Here is a 19,945-nt window from a genome sequence, read left to right on the forward strand (position 1 = left end):
GTATTGACATCGTTGTTGGTGCGCTTTTATCGTCGTTCCGTCAAACCCATTCATCTACGAAGCACACTATATCGACGCGTTTATGAAACTGGTATTTTTACAATCTTGATTACCTTTTTCATAAAATTATCTCCAATTTCATTCTTCACCAAAAGTTAAATTCATTTAACAAAACTATATTTAAAATTAAAATTCCAGTTATTTCTGCATCCTAAATCAATGGAGTCAATGACAATAAAGAGTTGCAGTGACAGTGACAGGAGGTTATATTTATCGATTTTGATTTCTCGATAATTAAACATGCAATATAAAATCATTTCAATTTTCATGTTAGTTTTAGTAGCACCTTAATCCATACACAGTTTTGCCCGAGCAGTGCTCAGCCTCTCCTATAAGATTCCTATTTCGTTTCTATTTGACGGATTATTTTCATGCATTGTAGTTTAATTTGTAATCAAAATCACGTGACTGTAAAGGGCTTAATGCCTTTCAAATGTAATAAAGTACTTCATATATTACGTTATTCGGCAAAAAAAATGTAGTTTTGTATAAAACTTGTAGTTTCAGCAAAAAACAAATCAATTTATTTATTTATTTTTTTTTTTTATTTAATTCCACTCAAGATGCAAGTTGGTGTGTATTTTACAATTCAAAAAAAAAAAATATTTCCATCATTTTTTGTGTCCATACCGAGACCGTCCACCTTACTAAACATGGTCGTCTTACGTTGGCAATCGATTTGAGCACACATAGAATTGAATCCAAAATTTGCCAATGCAAATGCCAATGCCCCAACCAAACGACAAAGTCAAATTTGCTGCCTTCGATGGTCAGCATACAGTTAAAGCTTCCGGTGTCGAATATCATAACGACCGAAAGCTGATGGTACGGGACCGCTTTTATAGCTAACTTCAATGGCCCTCTCCAACCCACCACTTCCAGCTGACAGGCAACGCTACGATTTGTTTTTTGTTGCTGCCGTCTCATTCACACATTGATTGGCGTGTTTTGCTGTAAGCGATCAAGGGGAAATAGTACAAACTAAACCGCATTAGACATTGCGGTGCTAACATGCACGCCGGAGCGGCAGGGAAGCAAACACACGCCTGTAAACATTAGCCTTTCTCTCGCCAGCTAATATTCGGGTTTGTTCGTTTCTCCTTCCAAATAGAAATCACTGACACCCTCTCGGGCTGCCACCTACGCGCCGGGGCCCACTACACCACGGAATCTAATCCCAACTGTTTACCTTGCAGCCGGGGCACAGATGGTTCCGTGTTAGGTGGCTCGATAACTTAGGCGGGGGGCCAAAGGAGATTAACATTTTTATTGCAAACAACCAGTAGAGATGGCAGAAATGTTACGAAGAAAACCATTCTTGCAGCGGGAAGAATGTAGGTTAGGAGGTTTACTAATCGTTTCACTCAGTGTTAATGCTTATGCTGATGCCGGGGTGACCAATGATGTGTTCATAGTTTAATAACTCTTGTAATTTTCTAACAAGCAAGAGCTTAAGTCTCTGATTGGCTCTGATTGTGTATCGAATTGTATGTTTCCTTTTGCTAGTATGTTTTTTTTGGTATGAATTGTTTTATGCTTCAAAAAATCAAATGTAACATACATTCAAGTTTCAGCATCATCAAACTGATAACATTACACCAGTAATCTAATGCATCTCAATCATGAACATATCAGACACAAATCGAAGTATGTCATTGAACCAATCCGTCTACCATCAGCTGCTCGAACAGATCTCAACTCACCGCACATTGAATGCCGTCTCAAGTGTTGGTCCAATCAAAAGTTATCAAACTCTCCCGGCAAAACCGACAAATGTAGCTTGGGAACGTACCGCACCGCACCAAAAACCAAGCAAACTCGCAAAATCCGTTTTGTTACGTTCGATTTACGCCCCCGTTACTGTGCACCCGAGATAGGAAAATCACTTGTAGGACCGTTTGGAATAAAGTTTTACTTCCTCTCCTTTAAACGCATGGCAAATTTCCGTTTGCACATCCTATTGCATTGCACACTTGAACTACTCGAATTTGTTCGCTCGTTGGCGGTTAGGCTTCGGGCGAGCTGCTAAGAAACGTGGTACATACATCCTGGCACATGCTTCTGAGTGTGTCGGTTGAGGAACGAAAATAAACACTCTTCTGTCTGTAAGTGTAAAAAAACGGACACCATCAATGAGGTCCGCATAAGAAGAGGAAGGCAACATCTCGGGCCCACGGTCCCGCCAACTTGTTGACGGTGATGTTGTCGGCGTTTTTTTCCTCCTTCTTTTGCAAATTTGCTTCCTGCCGCAAGAACGAACCGATTCGATAGAAATGTAAATACGCTCCGGCCGGTAAGATGCTACCGGTATCAATCTATCAGTATGCCTGTTGGTGGTGGTGATGTAAACAACGCCAAACCGTGCAAGTGTGATCTGTCAGTGAAATGATCGGTACCGATTTATTATGCCGAAAATGGATGGATCGAACCACCGCACCGGGTATCGGGTGGAATTTATAGTCCCTTCCACCTTGGATTATGATTTATGAGTTGTTTTTTTTTTTTGTTGCTTCTCTTCCATTCCATTCAATTGAATCGTTTATAATTTCGAATGAAAAATTGGGTACCAGATAGGTTGAGAAATTTGTGTGTTGCCTGAAGGTTGGGTGTGGAATATTAATAAAAAAAAAAATACTGGCAAGAATAAGGTGTTTATCTCCAACCATTTGAAGTCTCTAATTTTATGCGTTTCTTTCAATGTGGTTTATTTTTACAATGAAAAACCAGATACATTTTTAGTAGTGCTTACACCATACGATTAAGATATCATGCATTCTTTTTTTTGCCTTAAATTAATCTACAAAACCATATCTTTGATCATAGAGGATAAGGTTTATTTCTGTTTTCGATCCTTAGTCCTGTCGAGTGTTGCCCTAATCTATCGACCAACGCAAAGCATAATGCGTCGATTCGGAAGGTTTACCGTATACTTCGTACGTAAACCCTAAAATAATAAATTTTGCACCAACAGCAAAAAAAACCCATCCCAACAACAGATTAAGCTCGTTTCCGGTACCACTCCAGCGCCATAATCGGTTTGCGAATGAAAGATAATTTTCTACATGCTTTCCAGCGAACAAAGAAAATGCTATCCTGGTCCAAACGGGCTTCTGACGCTTGTGGAGTGTGCCGAACAAGCAAAAAAAAAAAAAAACCCCATACCCCGACCTGAAGCTGCAAACCTTAATAGACATACCGTAAAGCCTTGCTCCATAAATAATAACCTTAAATCCAGCCGGTACTTATACCATCTGGCGTTACGCACTCCAGGGAGTGCCTGACGTTGCTGCAGCGACGCTGCAGCTCGCTTAATAGGGCCGTGTTTAAGTGCTGCCTGGGCTCGGCAGCAAATCGCGAAACCCTGTTTCCAAGAGCCAGCCCACAGGAAGAGGTCAACGAAACCACCGTTGCAATGTAGCGAAAATAAATCAGAAAAATAAATGTCCAACAATGCCCTTGACAATGCGCCATAAAAAGAAAATTACTCTGCCAAGAATTGTGAATATCGATTTTGGGTGTTTTTACATTCCATTCGTGTTTACAACCAAAGGTAAATGTATTCACATTTAGTTAACTATAACTATGATTTGCACAGCCAAAGCGTGCCACTGGTTTGACCCATTGTTGGTTGGATTTATTTCGTTTATTTGTTCTCCAGATGCTCTGCACCAAATGTGCCCTGCATTGTATGATAATAGTTGCACGGACAATGAACGTAACGAAGCGGCGCGCATTCACACCTCCAGTAGGGATGGCTTTCAACAAAGTAAGCTAGAACAAAGCCTATCTAATGATGCCATAAACCTTGCTTCAAATCATTTATTGCTAAGCCCGAATGGTTAGCAGCCGATTCGGAGCTGTGCAGAAACACCCGCACTGAGCAATCGCATCTCATTTCCCATTCAATAGCCGGACACCGGAGAGAACGTGCCCATTGTTGATGATGATTTAGGAGGGGCATTTTTTCAGGGTTCCCTTCCGCCTTAACGTTCCGTATAATGTCCATTTCCAAAGGTAATCTTTTAACATAAAAACCATTAAAAAATCAAAATAGCTCATGTGTTAAATTATCCCGCAAAAAAGCAATTGAAGACACAGATTTTTTATAAGGCAGCAGGAAGCTGCTTAAAACTGTTGAAAAGAACAATTGCCTACATTTAGGCGCGGACGTTCGATTTTATGGGCATTTACATTGCTATTCAAAAGTTACGCAATGTGCGCAATGAAGCTTAACTTCACCTTAATTAAAAAGCACGCTTTTCATTAAAATTCATCAATTGACACGGCGCACAGTATCACAGTATGGGTTAATAACACGTGTTGCATTTTGTTTGCTTTCCCCCTCTATCCACTACCGCCCGAAAGTGTCTCTGGCGCCAACAAAATAATTAAAATCAAAACATTAACGCTTTCCGCAGACAGTTTCAAATTATTAAAAGCGTCATTTGTTCTTTACCCAAATTGTCGGTTTTTTGTCTACCCCAAACTTAAAAATGTAGGTAGGGCCTGACGTACAGTGCTGGTACAACTCACCCACCCTCACCGGCGGCATTTTAATTGCTCCCCATTGTGCCATTCAGGTGGAAAAATTGAAATACCTAGTTGAAAAAGTTCACCACCCCCACCGGGAAAGTAAGGGAGATGCTGCAGGGCGGGTAATGTTTTTACACGACACTGCTTCCCGTCCCCTCCAAAATGCTCGTTCATTGTTCAGCGGCGAGAAATTATCGGGCTCTTGGTTCTTTTTTTTGTACCGTGTCATCGCTTGCCAACAAAGACATTCTTAAGCCGAACAGGCAAAGAGATAGAGAGAGAGAGAGCGAGAGAGAGAGAGAGAGAGAGAGAGAGAAAGAGAAAGAGAGAGAGAAAATGAAAGAAAATCGTTTTGTGACCAAAAAGAAATTCTTTTGAATTTAGTTACGACATTAACGGACAGCAGCATGAAGACGATGGCGTAGGGTGATGTCGCGAACGAAGGTGTTTTAGTACACTGACTTGGGTCACGGGTCTGCAAGTAATCAGGACTTATTTTTACATTATGTTCAACACGCTTCTGTCCAAACAACAACAACAACAACAACAACAACAACATAGAAAGCTCGAGGGCGCTGTCACTGACAAACTCAATATCTTGGGCGTTCGGAAAAGGACCTTACCATTCTGTGTCACTTGCTGATCCACGGCTGGGTCGCAAAGCCGACCCAACTCAGCAGGAAAAAAGCTGCACAAAGGAGCAGCGCAAAAGCCATCGCATAATGGTTCACTGACCCCCATTGTAAAGCCTGCAGACGGATGAACAGACAGCAAAGAAACGAATCTGCTGTGATTTTTTGTTGCTAATATTTTCGTGTCTTCTGGCCACATTCAGGAAGACTGAGAATATTTTTGGGCTGTTTGATTCACATTGCCAAAAACGTTGGCATTTGGTACCGGCCGCTTACGAAACAGGCCATTTTAATTCAAATGTAATGACGTGCAAAAGGCAATCCCAGAAGCACTATTCACAGGTGATTGTGTAATGTAATTCCTAGATGATTGTGCTTCAACTGTGAAAAGCCTTCCTTGTGCTGATGCAGAACACGAAAGAATGCGATTAACATTGGCAGAACAGTAAGCATTTGATTTTGCTGCACCAAATGCATACCTTTAGGCGCTTTGTTCGCTGCCTTTCTGATAGTTTCTCGGTAGTGACACGTGCAGTACACACAATAACGCTTCCCAGAAAGTGTTTACACGCATGAACTGCAGCCCGGATGGATGTAATTTATTTCCCTGTATTGATGCTACCCGTCCAACTATGCGGTGGCTTCAACCACGTGTTCAATGGCCAGGGCAAGCATTCTGCAAAAAAGGATGGCTTAACAGTACCTGCACCTACAAGTTTACGGGATCTACAAGTTTATGCACAGACGACATTTAGTCACGAGTAGCTGCTTGTGGATGGAAATAGAATTGCGATATATTTGAGACGTTTACACGCGTCACCGTTGTAAAAAAAAGCCAGCCATCTTCATAGCATGTAAACACACAATGTTGTGGCCACTTCGGTTGATTAAATGGTAACGGTGCCGCATAAAGCTTCATATTGCCGAAATAACCCACCGACCAACATTTGCATTACCGTCGTAAAGTGGCGAACCATTTGCATGTGGACAAACAACGCAATGAAGACGGGAATAGTGCTGGAAAATGGACGCTCAGCTGGTTTTACGATTGTTGTTTACGTAGCCATATCGGTAATTTTACGTAATCACAATGTTTTGCAGTGTTTGTATGCTCTAATTTAAAAGAACAGACACATCAAAATATTAAATTGATTTCATAGACTACATCAACACGCTTGGCTGTATAGCCTGTATAGCCGTTACAGCATTTTTAATCGAAAACAAAATATCTCTTCAAAATAACATATTTCACTTCCTTTAAGCCGGTTGATCCAATCTCCCCTTCCGCTCCACGAAAGCCCATAAAAGATTTTCCCATAACATCACCCTCGGTGGCTTCATGAGGGATCCCTCCAATAATGCTCGTTCTCGGGACGCACCCACTCGGGCCCGCTCTGGCGGCACACTGGCACAGGCCTTAGTCATCGTCAAACAAATTTAGTATGATCCCACGTTCCAGAGGAGGTGTGTCAATCAAAATCGTTTTATGGATTCCCCCCAAACCCCCAACACACGCGGCGAAGGGTTTTGCGCGAGCCGGCGAAACCTAGCAACCTTCCCCGTTCTCCCTCAATTTTATGAAAGAAAGTGCAATTTTTCGTTTTGCTTTTTTCCCACGCGTATACAAAAAAAGCATGTTAGTATCGAAAAATCCATCCAGTACACACACACAAAATGATGTCCACAGCACACACACACGCACACAAGCACTCCCCAAAAATGCTTCATAAAGTATGTAGCACAGGGTGTTTGGTGTTTTGGTGAGCTGTGAGCCGGGCGGCGAGCTTTGCAGAAGAGGATGAACAGAAAAAGAAATCAATCGAAAGTGGTAGTACTACCTACCCGTCAACCAAAGCGTCCAATCAATCTCCTTCATCCAGCGCATTTGATTCGATCTTCCATAAAAAAGAACAGCCAACGTCAGTCAAACCGCGCACACGGCCATCGACGGGACAACAACAAAGCTTTCCAGTGCCGAGATTTGGTGCTCGTAAAATAAACGGGAAAAGCTCACCCCGTGCAGTGGTATGCCACATAAAAAAAAACCCCCCGCACACGTGCAATTAAGTGTCAACCGGCTGCAGGTCGATCGAGGCATATCATAATAATAACGTACAAGTAAAAATAACAAAACATATTTTGATATTATGATTAGTACCTTTAGCGTGTGATGCTGCATTCAGCTTTTTGTGGCACTTCTGCGTAACTACCCCAATTGATGGTGGGGTCATATCAACGAAATTGCGCTCTGTATGTGCGTGCTTGGGGAGTGGCTGAGTGGTGCAAAATTTATGATTCCACCAATTTCAATGAAAGCTTTCGAAAAAAAAAAACAACCACCATGGTTTTAGCGCACAGCAAAACTCGACAAACGTTTAATGGTTTCATCAGCAGCCAACGGGGAGAGGAGTTGAAAATATTGACTAGTTCTGGCCGCAAGCAAAAACTAGTTTCCTGGAAGAGTACTTTTGCGTCAGGCACGAGAAGCTTTTTCACCGCAAAATTTATAGTGTTTTGTTTGGTTCAGGTACGCTTTGATAAACCCTATCCAACTGTGTGCGCTTCGGTTGGCTTGTTTGTATATTTAAATTGCAAAGTTCACTCAGATTGATAACAAATAAATAGACAATTTCTAACAATTTGAGATCGCGTTTCACTGCTAAATATTGTTTAAAGTATGCTGGCATATTTTCAGAATGATGACAAACACGCTGTCACCATTTTGCAATGTTCACAAGTGAAATAGCCTCTGAAAGGTAGTTGACAGTTTTCCATGTCCTGAGTCCTTTGATGCTCTGATCAAACAATAAATGAAATCTCTTTAAAACTCTTACGTACGAGTCAACGATTATTTTCATTTTGTGAGGTTTCATTAAGTTCCCTGTATCTATAAAGCCCATACATTGCTGTAAAGCAGTGATTAGTGGTATCATAAAAATAGTAAATCTTTTTTTTTTTAATTTACTCCAAAGACAAGCTCAAGTATGTCATTTAATGCATCGAACGATAGCATTCTCCAATAATTAATAAGCATAATTGGTAATATTTCAGCAAATTTACATATTTTACTTTTACGCTATATCGATCGTCGGTTTCATTGAAATCAAACACTCATTTCATGGTGCCCGATTGGTGTGCAAATGAAGCTGTAGTGTATGAAATTGAAAATTATTGCTCTTTAACATCCAGCAATAAAAAAAAAAGACTAATTAAAATTATGTACGGCCTCAATGACTAAACTAACGCACCGAGACCCCGAAACTCACGCCCATTTTCCCTAAATGGGCCGATGGAAAAGGATTTGATAACAGAGCGATGTAAAAACAATTTTGCACAACTCTACCATCAACGTCCCCCCCCCCCCCGGTAACAGACACGAACTGAATTTCATATTAAATTTCCCTTCCAAAAAGGATCTCTTTACAGTGCGGTCCTAAGTAGCACACCTCTTTGAGGTTAGGTCACCCGAAAGGACAGATCAGATCCGTGTGACCTTCTATTTTCGGTGGTTCGAGCAATGGAAAGCAACAAACAAACAAAAAAGCATACAAATTGTCATCTTCATTCATTTTGGCAAGGTGGGACAGCGGGACAAAAAGCGGATGAGGAGCCATTTATCACTCGCCAACCACTTTTTCTCGGAGTGAGGGAGCGGTACACGCACTTAGAAAAAGGCCACAAAACGACACCACGCAAACGCAAACACACAATCCGTACCGTAGGTTTCAATGTCACGCTGGAAGAGTGTTCTTTTTTTCACGTATTATGTTCACTTCTTTTCTTTTCTAGTGTGCCCACAGCAAACTAGTTGGACGGTCAGCTGCGTCAGGGCCTTCGGTTGGGTGGTGCCGATCGGTTTAATATTCCTCTGCGGTAGAATCTTTTATAAATAGCACCCGTGCACCTCTTCGTTCGAAGCGAAAGGTGGACAGAGTGATGATGATGCGGTGAATTCTACGCCCATCACCCTGCCTGCCAATGACAATGGCTGCAGAGAGAACCTGGGGCGGTGGCGACTTTCCGGTGGGCGATTTAGAGTACAGACAGAAGAAAAGGTTTCGCAAATCACACCAACGGCGCTAGCGTTACTATCACACTCAGCAGAGAGGTCAGAAGTGGGCAAAGGAAATATCATTTTCCCAGAAGAGTTTTACCGCAGGAGAATGGGCACAAATGGAAGCACGAACACATTTGTGGAAATCAGAGATCGTAATCATTTGCAGCGAGCGACCCATTAATCGTTCCCAAAGGACTTGTTTGCAACGGGGCTGGGTTATTTATTTCTGTTCGTAGAATGAACGCTTGAAAATCGTGATTTTGTTCAAGTTACTGTTGGGAAAAAACAAAACAAATAACAAAAACCCAATTTATTCGGGGAAACATCTAAAAATGTAATTTTGCTATGCAGATTGCATAATTATCACCTTGCTATAAATTTTAACACAGGGTGTGCAAATCGCATTACGACATAACGATCTAATGAATAAGATCGTGGTTTTTAAGTGGCCCATTATTTTTCAACGGAGTTTAAAATTGAAGTTTCCTAATCCTTCATTAAGCTTTACCCCCACTTAAAATTCACGTAGAAAAACAACATTAAAGAATGCCGTTAACATTCACCTGCACGCATAACTTCGATCAACTTTCCTTTACGCACAACAAACTTTTTCGATTGTGTGAGTAATATGACGCATGGCCACTCCACTGCATGATACAATTAGACCAAACGTGGAAAAACTCTAAATTAACTCACCGCGTAAGCCGATGAGCCCCAACTGCCTGCCTGTGGTCGAGGCGAAAAAACACACAGAAAAAACACCAAAAAAGTACTTTTCTTCCCACACTGCACACAAAACAAACTTCACTTTAAGAGGAAATTATTTCAAAGGTATTTTTCAAACTGCCCCCCACACCACGCAGCACTCTAACAATTTCATTTTCTTATTGGATGCGTTCCCAAAAGTTGCCATGCGATACTTCGTACGGCTTCGTACGCGTCTCTTCACTACGCGAATGAGTAAATTCGGTTTAGAAGTTGTTTAGGATAAGTACACCGAAAAGTAGCACATAAGTCGAAGCCGAGCACAGCAACACATATACAAACGGGGAGAAGTAGAGTAAACTTTTAATGAAATTTAATTTTTAGAAAACCTCACACATGTTGGATGAATTTAATGTGGAAAAAAAACGTGAATGAGCTATGGAGGGGAAAAGTTTTTCTATTCACTTGCCTTTTGGAGAGCTGCTTCTGCTAAACGGCTTTTGAAGTGTAGATTTGTTGATGTATCGCCTCAACAACAACAAAAAAAAGAATATTATCACATTCACCAAAACTCTTCGTATTTTTCACTTTTCCTCAAAATCACTCAAAACACACTACACAACCACTCAAACTGCTCGAAACCTTTTTGGCGTTGGATTTTTCACGATTTTTTTTATATTCCTTTCAAGCGCACTTCCACCAAGAGGAACAATATTTGCACAACACTTACACTTTTTACACACGAAGCGGCTGCACCAGTTTCTCCGCTGCAGACAACCCTGGAATGATGGGGCTATTTTTAACGGAATTAATAATCTTTCCAGCAATCCCACCGACGTGTAGCAAAACGGCAAAAGCAAGATTAGATTCCGAACATCGGGGCAATTTCGACCAGAGCATAGTATCGGGAGGGAAATCGAAAAAAAAGGTTTGAAGAAAAAACACTTCTATTATTGCTAACAGAGTTTACTCTACCGACCAACATCCTCCATATCCTCTCCGTCAGCAAGCTACAGCACTGTTCTGCAGACGCCAATTTCCGCACACAACAGCTTTTTTATCTTTTTCCCTTCTTTTTTTTTTCTTCCTCTAACCACACACCGCGCATGGGGGGCTGCAAACACTTTCACTCGTAAAACTGGTAAAGGTAAACAGCTCGGGGTGAAATTAAATTCATCAATTCCACACCATCGGAAGCTCCAGTGTTTTGTGTATTCTAAGCGTCTAAGCAGCCCTATGGCGCGCGGATCCCATACGTTCTGTGACACAGATTCCATTTTTCATCTATTTTTTTAGCATAAATACTTTTACGCTTTTGCTTTGCGACACGGAAAGTGTTGTATAATGTGTCCGTCAGCTGAGTGAAACTAGATATTGATAAAAATAATCACTGGAAGTCACACAATTTATTAGCACTTGTGTTGATGGAGACGACAACTCTTCTCACTTCACAGCTAAGTTTGAACATCGTTTGAACATACGGACACCATCGTTAATGGATTTATGTACTCATCAGTCGATTGAAGAAACATAGCAAACCGTGGATAATTGAATCTTCTCTGAAGAACACTTTTTTTTGGGTATTTTTGTTTTATCAAATTTTTGATCAAGATTTTGATTCCTCTAAAGATGTAACAACCATAAAATAATTTAAATGCATTTAATAAATTTGTAATTTACACAAATACACAAAATTAAAATTAGAATAATAAAATATTATAATAAAAATAGCTATAATATTGTATGTGTCCAAATAAATCACCTCTTTAAAAAAACTCGTTCATTAATTACACTTCACAGCACGCAAGACACACCGAACTATTCGATGTTACAATACACGACGATCGCCAACGCCGAACTCTCTGAACCAGTGCGATGTTAGCACCGACCGTTAGCGTACCCACCTGAGATCAATCCGACACCGTACCCGGCACAAAAGCTACTGACAGTGGCCCTCGGTTCGGTACGGCCGCTGTCGTACGAAACCCGACGCGGCTTGTACCAGGTCAGGCTGGCTGATGGCGATGCTGCTCTGCGACACATGGAAAAACGTATTCAGAAGCGCGGGAAAATGACGCGCAGGCGCACTTACCGCTCCGGCAGTCGGGTTTTTGCACCGTGCGGCCACCGGGTTTGTTTGGTAAACACAAGCGGGTCTGTGACGTCGCTTGTCGCTTGCTATCCGGCCGAACGATAAGTTCAGACGCGCGCTTAAAACAAACCCGTTGACAGCCGAACGTTCCGAACTAGCACGTGCTTGTTCGGGTACCAGGGGTACTGCACCTGCTTTTGTGATTCAGAAAATATTAAAGATTAAATTAAGACAATCTCAAAGATTTAGGACGACTTTTAAGCAGAATAAATTCTCCATCTTGGAGCTCCTCTAGATATAAAATGCATCATGAGTCGGATGGGCTTACAGGGTTTCGTACGATTTATTGGTTGGTTCCCATCAATTTTTGGTGCGTTCCCACGATTTTTTGGGTGTTTCCCAAAATTTTTGGTCCAATTGTATTGATATCCAATCGGAAAATACCAATAAATTATGGGAACGAATCAAAAATCTACGATCAAAAAATCGTGGGAACGCACCAAAAAATCATGGGAACTGACTAATAAATCGTGGAAAACCCTGTAAGTGTCATTTAGTTGACAGGATCAAATCCCAAATCCTGACAAGTCTAGTTTTAAGGTATAGTCCCTTTGCCAACCAATCCCCGACTACTCGCTCTCTAAATACATCTTGGAGCTCCTCTAGATATAAGATACATCATGAGTCGGGTGGGGTCCAGTGTCATTTAGTTTACATGATCAAATCCCAAATCTACGAATCTAGTTTTAAGGTATGGCCCCTTTGCCAACCAATAGACCCTTTGCCAACCTGGCAGGGTACTCGCTCTCTAAATACTTCCATTTTTACATCAGACTTCTAAGAGATACTGGTTACCCTGATCCAACATCCGTACTCACTGTGCTGTCTTATGTCTCTTCTTCTTGGTGGATCTTAATGGTACGTCCTCACTGCTAGCAAAGAGAAGGTTTAACCGTCTAAAACTTTATTTAAAGATTCTCAAAACATTCGTTCCTTTCATTCCTTTCATTTATTTTTTCAAATTCACAACCCGTGAATTTGATACATGTTGGCCTTTACCGCTACAACCTACCGATGTTCGGTCAGCAAGCTCGTACCTCAACATACTCCTTCACACGCAATGATCGAACAGATGACTTAAATATTGTGCTTCATTATGCGGATCTCAGTAATTTATGGAGCATGTTGGTTTTTAATGTTAGTTTAACTAACGTACCACCGTTCCAAGATAGCACAACTCCACTGTTATCTGACGTGTCTAATCTGCTTTACAAAAAAGGTTCATTGTGCTTCTTCATTGTGCTTCCCCCTTCCATATGAAGCTAAAGTTCTTTCAGAGCACCAGAGAGTTTCGTAGTATTTTTGTAAAGAACTCCGCGATATGTTTATAAAACTTCAGTATTCAGTACCACGCAACTTATATGAGGCTTAACCCCACACTTAGCATGTTATTAGGTCGTTCGAGGTAACGACTATACTGGGGGACTAAATATCGGCATCGATAGGTATGAGCTTACCAAGTCCCTAACGTGTTTGCAGACATTTCGACATGAACTAATTTAAGGTAATACATTATCATGTTCAAACAAATTGGTGCATTGACAACTTCGTATACACGATAACTGTCGGCAATAAATGCATTCCACCTGCACGGGAAACTTCTTCCACTTTCATTCTATAGAACCGGAAGAGTGCGACTCATTTGTCTGTTTACAAGTAATGAGTCAACCGCATGGAAAGCACTACCTATATTTAATGTGATTTCTCGGTAATTTTCTTACCAACTTTTGCACCCCATCACCCCAATGTCTACCTGAATCAGTCATCGCTCATGCAATTGGAGAACCTATTGCTGGTGCCAAGACCCTAACATATACAAAACCAATACATACAGCGAGAAGCTATTCCGTATTCTTCTTCCAAATCCTTCATGCAACCGGTACAATCCGACGATATCGGCCGGTATAAATGTTGAATAATCAGTCACACTACACTATCTGGAGCGATTTTGTGCGAACATTTATCTTATCTGTACCGCGTCGCTGTAGATGTATGTAGCTGTGTACACCTTTTGGGGCGTATCGAGCGTGACTGTGTACGTTCGTTCGTTCGTTTTTTTAGCGATGATAACGAACATCAAATCTAACCTGCAAGACCTGGACCGAAACACCACCCCAGTGCAAGGGTTCAGTTTCAACGGAGACTTTGCGGAGGTTTCGCGTGCGTGTTTTGTCCTCCGTGGCGCAGATTCGAACGAACAGCAGGGTGATATGCGTTAGGTCCGTAACGCAACATCCACATCCCCCGGAACGAGTGTGTTTGTGTGCCCCAGTGAAGTGTAGTTTATAATCAGGTTTTGAGACGCTAGCACTACTGCCCACACCTAGCCATGGGTCAGGTGTACCGCTTACCAGTATTATTGCTCCTGGTCGCCTTCGGTGGCTTTGCCGCCGGACAGCAGCAAGGTATGTAGGCCATCCGGCCCCAGCCCGGCTTGATCATGTGATTCACTGGGGAAGGTGGCAGACTAGACAGACAAGTTAATCCCTAGCTTCGGAGGGCTGGGATTCCCCCCAGGCCTTTAACAGCAAGTCATTTAAATCAACCACGCTGTGTCATAATTGGCAAAGGGATCAAGGCTACTAAAGATGTTGTAGTTCAAGCGTTATTCTAAGGCGCTTCCGAGCTGTCAAATTAACTTCTAGTTGCTAGAAAATCATGTCCCCGCCGTTCAGTGATAAGCGATCACGAAGTTAACCACTTGAGAACATACGCTGGCTGCTCTATCAATCCCATCCTGCTAAGCTTATCAAAATGGCCACTTGTGCCGTCAGCGTAGGCGTGCGTCTTATGGGCGCCCCTTTTCGGATGATTTATTCTACACCTCTGAAGGTCACAAGACAGGCAGCAGACAACAGATTTTCACTGTCGAGAAGACTGTTTTGTTTCACGTTTACTCTCCTTAGCCTTTATCTCGTTATCTCAAGCGAGAACATTATGAGGCCGCAGAGTAGGGTGGTAATTTGACACCGGGCCTTTTGGCCGGCATATACTTGTATGTTGGGGGCAAATTCGTGGATGCTACCTTACATCACACATTCTTGGATGCTTTAAAAAGGGAGAAACTACAAACCCCACACCATGGCCATGTATTTTTTACAGTCTCGATAAGCTCAAGGTTTTATCTCCCACTCATATGACTCTGGCGGGACATTAAAAATGAGCATATTAAAGTTTAATGTTTTCTGGCTGCTAACGAGGATACTCTGAAAGGCTTCATCACGGACAATTAAACGCTTGTGAATGATGATTCGAACAAAAAAAAGTAATGTTATGGCATTTAAAAGCTATTTCTGGGGAAGAAAGGCTTCTAAAAGTCAAAAATGTCCACAAAAATGACTAAATCATTAATTATTGACGGCTTCGTGCGCTAACTGGCACAGGCTTGTCGATTATCTTTACAACTTCCGGTGAATTCCAACCATCCCGCGTATGTTGTAACGAGTGCTTTACATCGTACAAACTTGTCCCCCTCCAAAAAAAACACATTAACCCAACCCTTATGGATCTAGAGGACCCCCCTCCCCCATCAGAGCGTTAAACGAAACACGTTACAGAAGCGTTACGGTGAACTCATGCACCATTCCTTCTTATTCTCCGCTCAAAACCTCATCCAAGATGCCCGCGAACCCCCCCGAAAAAACGGCCAACATATCGACGAGTTTGTCGCAGTGCTGCCTCTGCCTCTCTTATCAGCCCGAACACCCCATCTCTGCTCGTGATAGCGTGCGCGATAACCTAAGCAAACAACTCAGCGCTGTACTCACGACTCCGTTCCAGCACGATACAATATCGCGATCAATATCGAGAGCTTAAATGCAATCCCCCCCTCTCTTAGCGTGATGCCTCGTCGTCTAAAAATAAAGCAAACTTTTAAAACATTATCGATCGAAGCAATCGAAGAGGTTTTGGGGGTTGTGCAGTGAGATCGTTGGAGTCCACGATGCGTCAGAGAGCAATCCGAAGGAGTGGTGGTGCTTACGATGTGTACAAGCAAGGGAGGGGATAAAAATGTTGGAATACGACATACCTTACAGTCATTCGCCGTACACTGTTTGCCCAAAACCCCATTTAGAAGATAAGATAGGAGAAGCGTGCAAGCGCGCCATTTTCGACAGTTCTAAGCGAATCTCGAAAAAGCCCATCCAGCGGTGGAAAAAGGGCATATTAAAATGACTAATCTCATACCCAACTGCTTCTTCTTCGTCTTCTTCTTCTGCAGAGCGCGTCTGTGCCGCGGCGCGCTACACGGCCGAATGCGAGCAGCTGCAGCGCGGCGCCTCGGAGGTAGTGTGCGTCCACGTGCAGGACAGTGTCGAGTGCGCTCAGCGCATCCGCAACGGAACGGCCGACTTTGGCGTGTTCAGTGCGGAGAGTGTGCTGCTCACAGCCAGCCTCGACTGGGAAGGGCTGACCGTCATCAAGGAGCTGCGCAATGCCGAGCGAACGCGCGAATCCGTCGACTTCCAGACGGCCGTGGTAGTGCGCAGTCGCCATACCGGGGGGCTTGATGGGCTGCGCGGTCTGCGCTACTGCCATCCGGGCTTGCACTACAGCCGTACGCAGCGCTGGACCGAGCGGGTGCTGAAGCACTTTGAGCGGCTGGTCGCACCGCCAAAGTGCGAGGGCTTCCACACCGTTACCGAGATTGAGACGGCTGCCGTGGCGAACTTTTTCGGTGCCTCCTGCCGGCCGGGCGTCTGGTCGCAGCTACCGAAGGAAGATTCGGACCTGAGTGAGTAATGCAACGAATTGAGCGATTTGAAATATTACAAGGTTTTCCAGGAGTTCGCATAGCTGTGGGACATTCTATTGACTCTTTCTTATGTGAAATAACATCAATCTAATGTAATAGGAATTGGACTCTATAGAACCCTTCCAACAGGAAGGACCTGGGCAAATCCAACAGGAAGCCTGTCTAAAAAGGGTGCCATAGAGTCTAATTTCCATTATATTAAGTTCACTTCCCATAAGAAAAGTCAACAAAGTGTCCCACAACTATGAGAACTCCTGGAAAACCCTGTATTAAATGTAAGTTTTGGTTTTGATTGCATGATTCCCTGTTTTTGTAGAGGAAAAATACTCGAATCTCTGCTCGCTCTGCCCGAACGTGTCGTCCTGCTCGTACGATGGGTACGCCAACGGGCAACAGTCCGCCCTGCAGTGTCTCGAGCGCGATGGCGATGTGGTGTACGCGTCCGTGCTCGAGATCCAACGCTTCTTCACCGATCGGAGCTCGATCGCGAGCGATTTCTCCTACCTCTGCCCGGACGGTACGCTGCAGCCGGTCAGTGGGCCGGCCTGCACCTGGCTAGCCCAGCCCTGGGGCACCGTTATAGCGTCCGCGACCAAAGCCGTCCAGATAGCGGCCCGCATGGACGTTTGGCTGCGCAACTCGCTCACCTCGGGCGCACCGTGGGAAACGGCCATCATCGACATCCTGACCCGGCACAATACGGACCGGATTGCGGCGGCGTCCTCGATCCAGTCGCCGGTCGATTATATGCGGCCGCACCGGCCAATGCCGATACCGGCCGACATCTGCCAGACGACGGCCCGCTGGTGCACGACCTCGCTGGAGGAGCAGGACAAGTGTGACGTGCTGGCAAAGGCCGGCCTAACGTCCGGCGTGTATCCGCTGCTGCAGTGCAACAATCCTACCACGAACCGGATCAACTGCCTGCGGGAAATATCTGCCGACCGTGCGGACTTTGCCGGCATCGATTCAAACTATGGCTATCTCGCCCGCCAGTCCAACCTTGCAGCGGCGCTGTACCAGGAGACGGAGAAGGAGAAGTACTCCTCGGTGGTGGTGCTGACGAAGGAGGGCAAGGGGCACGATCGGTTCGAGAAGTTGCGCAACGCGAAGGCTTGCTTCCCGGAGTTTGGTGGCATTGGTGAGTAGCGAGCGAGGTAGACGTTTTTCCAAGGAAGAATAACCGTACTGACTTTAACTATCTTTTTCCATTCCCCGGAAAGCTTCGATCGCATTCGTAAATGTGGGTCGTTCGCGTGGAATTTTCGATCGCAACGAGTGCGACTACGGCCACCTGATGAGCGAGTTCTTCTCCGAGTCGTGCGCTCCCGGGTCGCGCGATGACCTGCACGATCCTACCGGCGAGCACGCGGAAAACCTTTGCGCACTGTGCCGGTACGCCGAGAAGCCGACGCCGCGCGAACTCGGCACCTATCAGGCCACCGATGACGAGGGCCTCAACACGGACAGCCCGCTGGAAGACGACGCCGAGGAACCACCGGTCGAGGGCATTGATCCAGCGCTACGCCAGAACGACGGCATCGGTGGTTCGATCGACCGGAACGTCCTGTGTGCGGCGGCCGAAACGAACCGTTACTATGGTACGCGCGGCGCACTGCGCTGCCTGCAGGAGGCCGGCGAGGTGGCCATCATCGAGGCGCAGAACCTGGCCGAACATGCCCAGTTCCTGGCGATGAACGCGAGCGACTACCGGGTGCTGTGCCGGAACGGTACGCTGGCCGCCTACACCGGCTTCAACGTGGACGAGGAGTGCTACCTGACCACGATCGTCGACGGGGAGATCGTGGTGCGCCGCCAGTGGGAACAGTCGGACAACATCGTGCATCTGCTGACCTCGCTCGACGTGTACCTGCAGAACGATCCCGACTTCCGGATGTACAACATTTTCGCCGGCCAGCGCAACCTGCTGTTCGAGGATTCGGCGCTCGGGCTGGTTTCGCCCCAGCACAACGAGCTCGGCACGTCGGTGAAGAACTACATCCGGCTGTTCGAAAACATCGAGGACTGCCAGAATGCGGCCCCGTCGACGACGCTAGCGCCGGGCGGTACCGGTGGCCGGGCGGCGATTGTCACGGTCAACCTGCTGCTTACGATCATTCTGGCGGGCATCATTGCCTGGCGGTTGTAATCATTTTGTTTCTGGTGGGTGTTTGGGCTATCTCTCTTTTTCTCTCGCGAGAAGCCACACCACACCCAGAAGTGAAGTTTTGTTTTTGTTTCCCCCACGTAACGTGTTTACTTTTCTTCGAAAGCATCATCGCGATATAACTTCAACCCATAACTAGCGTAGTTCTAATGCCACACCGGAATGAAAAGTGTATTTAGTGTAACTGGAACATTCATTAGTTTAACGGTCGAAACGTCACGGAAATACTAATAAAGAGAAACACTTTAAAGTAACAACGAAAAAAGGGAATCATTTTGTTTTAGCTTCACGGCGACTTGTCCCTCACGTAGAAGGAGATAGTCGGAAATTATCAAAGAGGATTTCGAAACGGAAAATCAACCACTGATCAGATGCTGACCATGACCATGCTTCAGATCTTGGAGAAGATGGCAGAATGCAGACACAACACGTACTATCTATTCATTGACTTCCAAGCCGCATATAGCATAGCCAGAGTAAAACTGTAAGACGCTATAAGCTCTTTTGGAATCTCGGCCAAACTGATAAGGCTAGTTAGAATGACTATGACCAGCGTCACTTGGTGAAGGTGGATGGAAGCTCTCAGGGCCTTTTGCTACCACCAAAGGTCTGCGCCAGGGGGACGGGCATGCCTGTCTCCTATCGAACTTGGCACTAGATAGAGCCAACGGGGATACGAGGGTGGAGACTTCGGCAGTCATCTTCAATGAGTCAACCCAGATCCTGGCATAGACATCATTGGTCTCCGACTATCCTATGTAGTAGAAGCTTACCAAGGAAACGAGCAGGCGGCAGAGAACCTCGAATTGCAGATAACTGACGATGTAAGGCATAAAAACTCGGTCCGGATAAGACCAAACTGATGGTGGCAACATCATATGAC

General features: G+C 44.5%; 2 protein-coding genes across 4 annotated transcripts in view; one reads left to right on the plus strand and one right to left on the minus strand.

Annotated features, from left to right (window-relative positions):
* The window catches only part of LOC120905134 (neuropeptide CCHamide-1 receptor-like), a 77,430-nt gene that overhangs the window by 56,742 nt on the left and 743 nt on the right, over window positions 1-19,945 (minus strand). The gene's annotated exons all lie outside the window — the stretch shown is intronic.
* Window positions 14,248-19,327, plus strand: LOC120905133 (transferrin-like). Its single transcript, XM_040315909.1, has 4 exons — window positions 14,248-14,544; window positions 16,362-16,874; window positions 17,212-18,036; window positions 18,119-19,327. Exons 1-4 carry the CDS (start codon window positions 14,469-14,471, stop codon window positions 19,042-19,044), a joined length of 2,340 nt encoding a protein of 779 aa, XP_040171843.1. The 5' UTR covers window positions 14,248-14,468; the 3' UTR covers window positions 19,045-19,327.

The sequence above is a fragment of the Anopheles arabiensis genome, chromosome 3 (genome assembly GCF_016920715.1).
Source record: "Anopheles arabiensis isolate DONGOLA chromosome 3, AaraD3, whole genome shotgun sequence".
Taxonomy (NCBI): domain Eukaryota; kingdom Metazoa; phylum Arthropoda; class Insecta; order Diptera; family Culicidae; genus Anopheles; species Anopheles arabiensis.

What these genes read in the sequence shown, in the direction of transcription:
- LOC120905133 (XM_040315909.1), top strand. Translation starts at nt 14,469, where the DNA reads ATGGGTCAGGTGTACCGCTTACCAGTATTATTGCTCCTGGTCGCCTTC. An exon ending in TGCCGCCGGACAGCAGCAAG is followed by an intron (nt 14,545 to 16,361) that starts GTATGTAGGCCA and finishes CTTCTTCTGCAG; the next exon opens with AGCGCGTCTGTGCCGCGGCG. An exon ending in GAAGGAAGATTCGGACCTGA is followed by an intron (nt 16,875 to 17,211) that starts GTGAGTAATGCA and finishes CTGTTTTTGTAG; the next exon opens with AGGAAAAATACTCGAATCTC.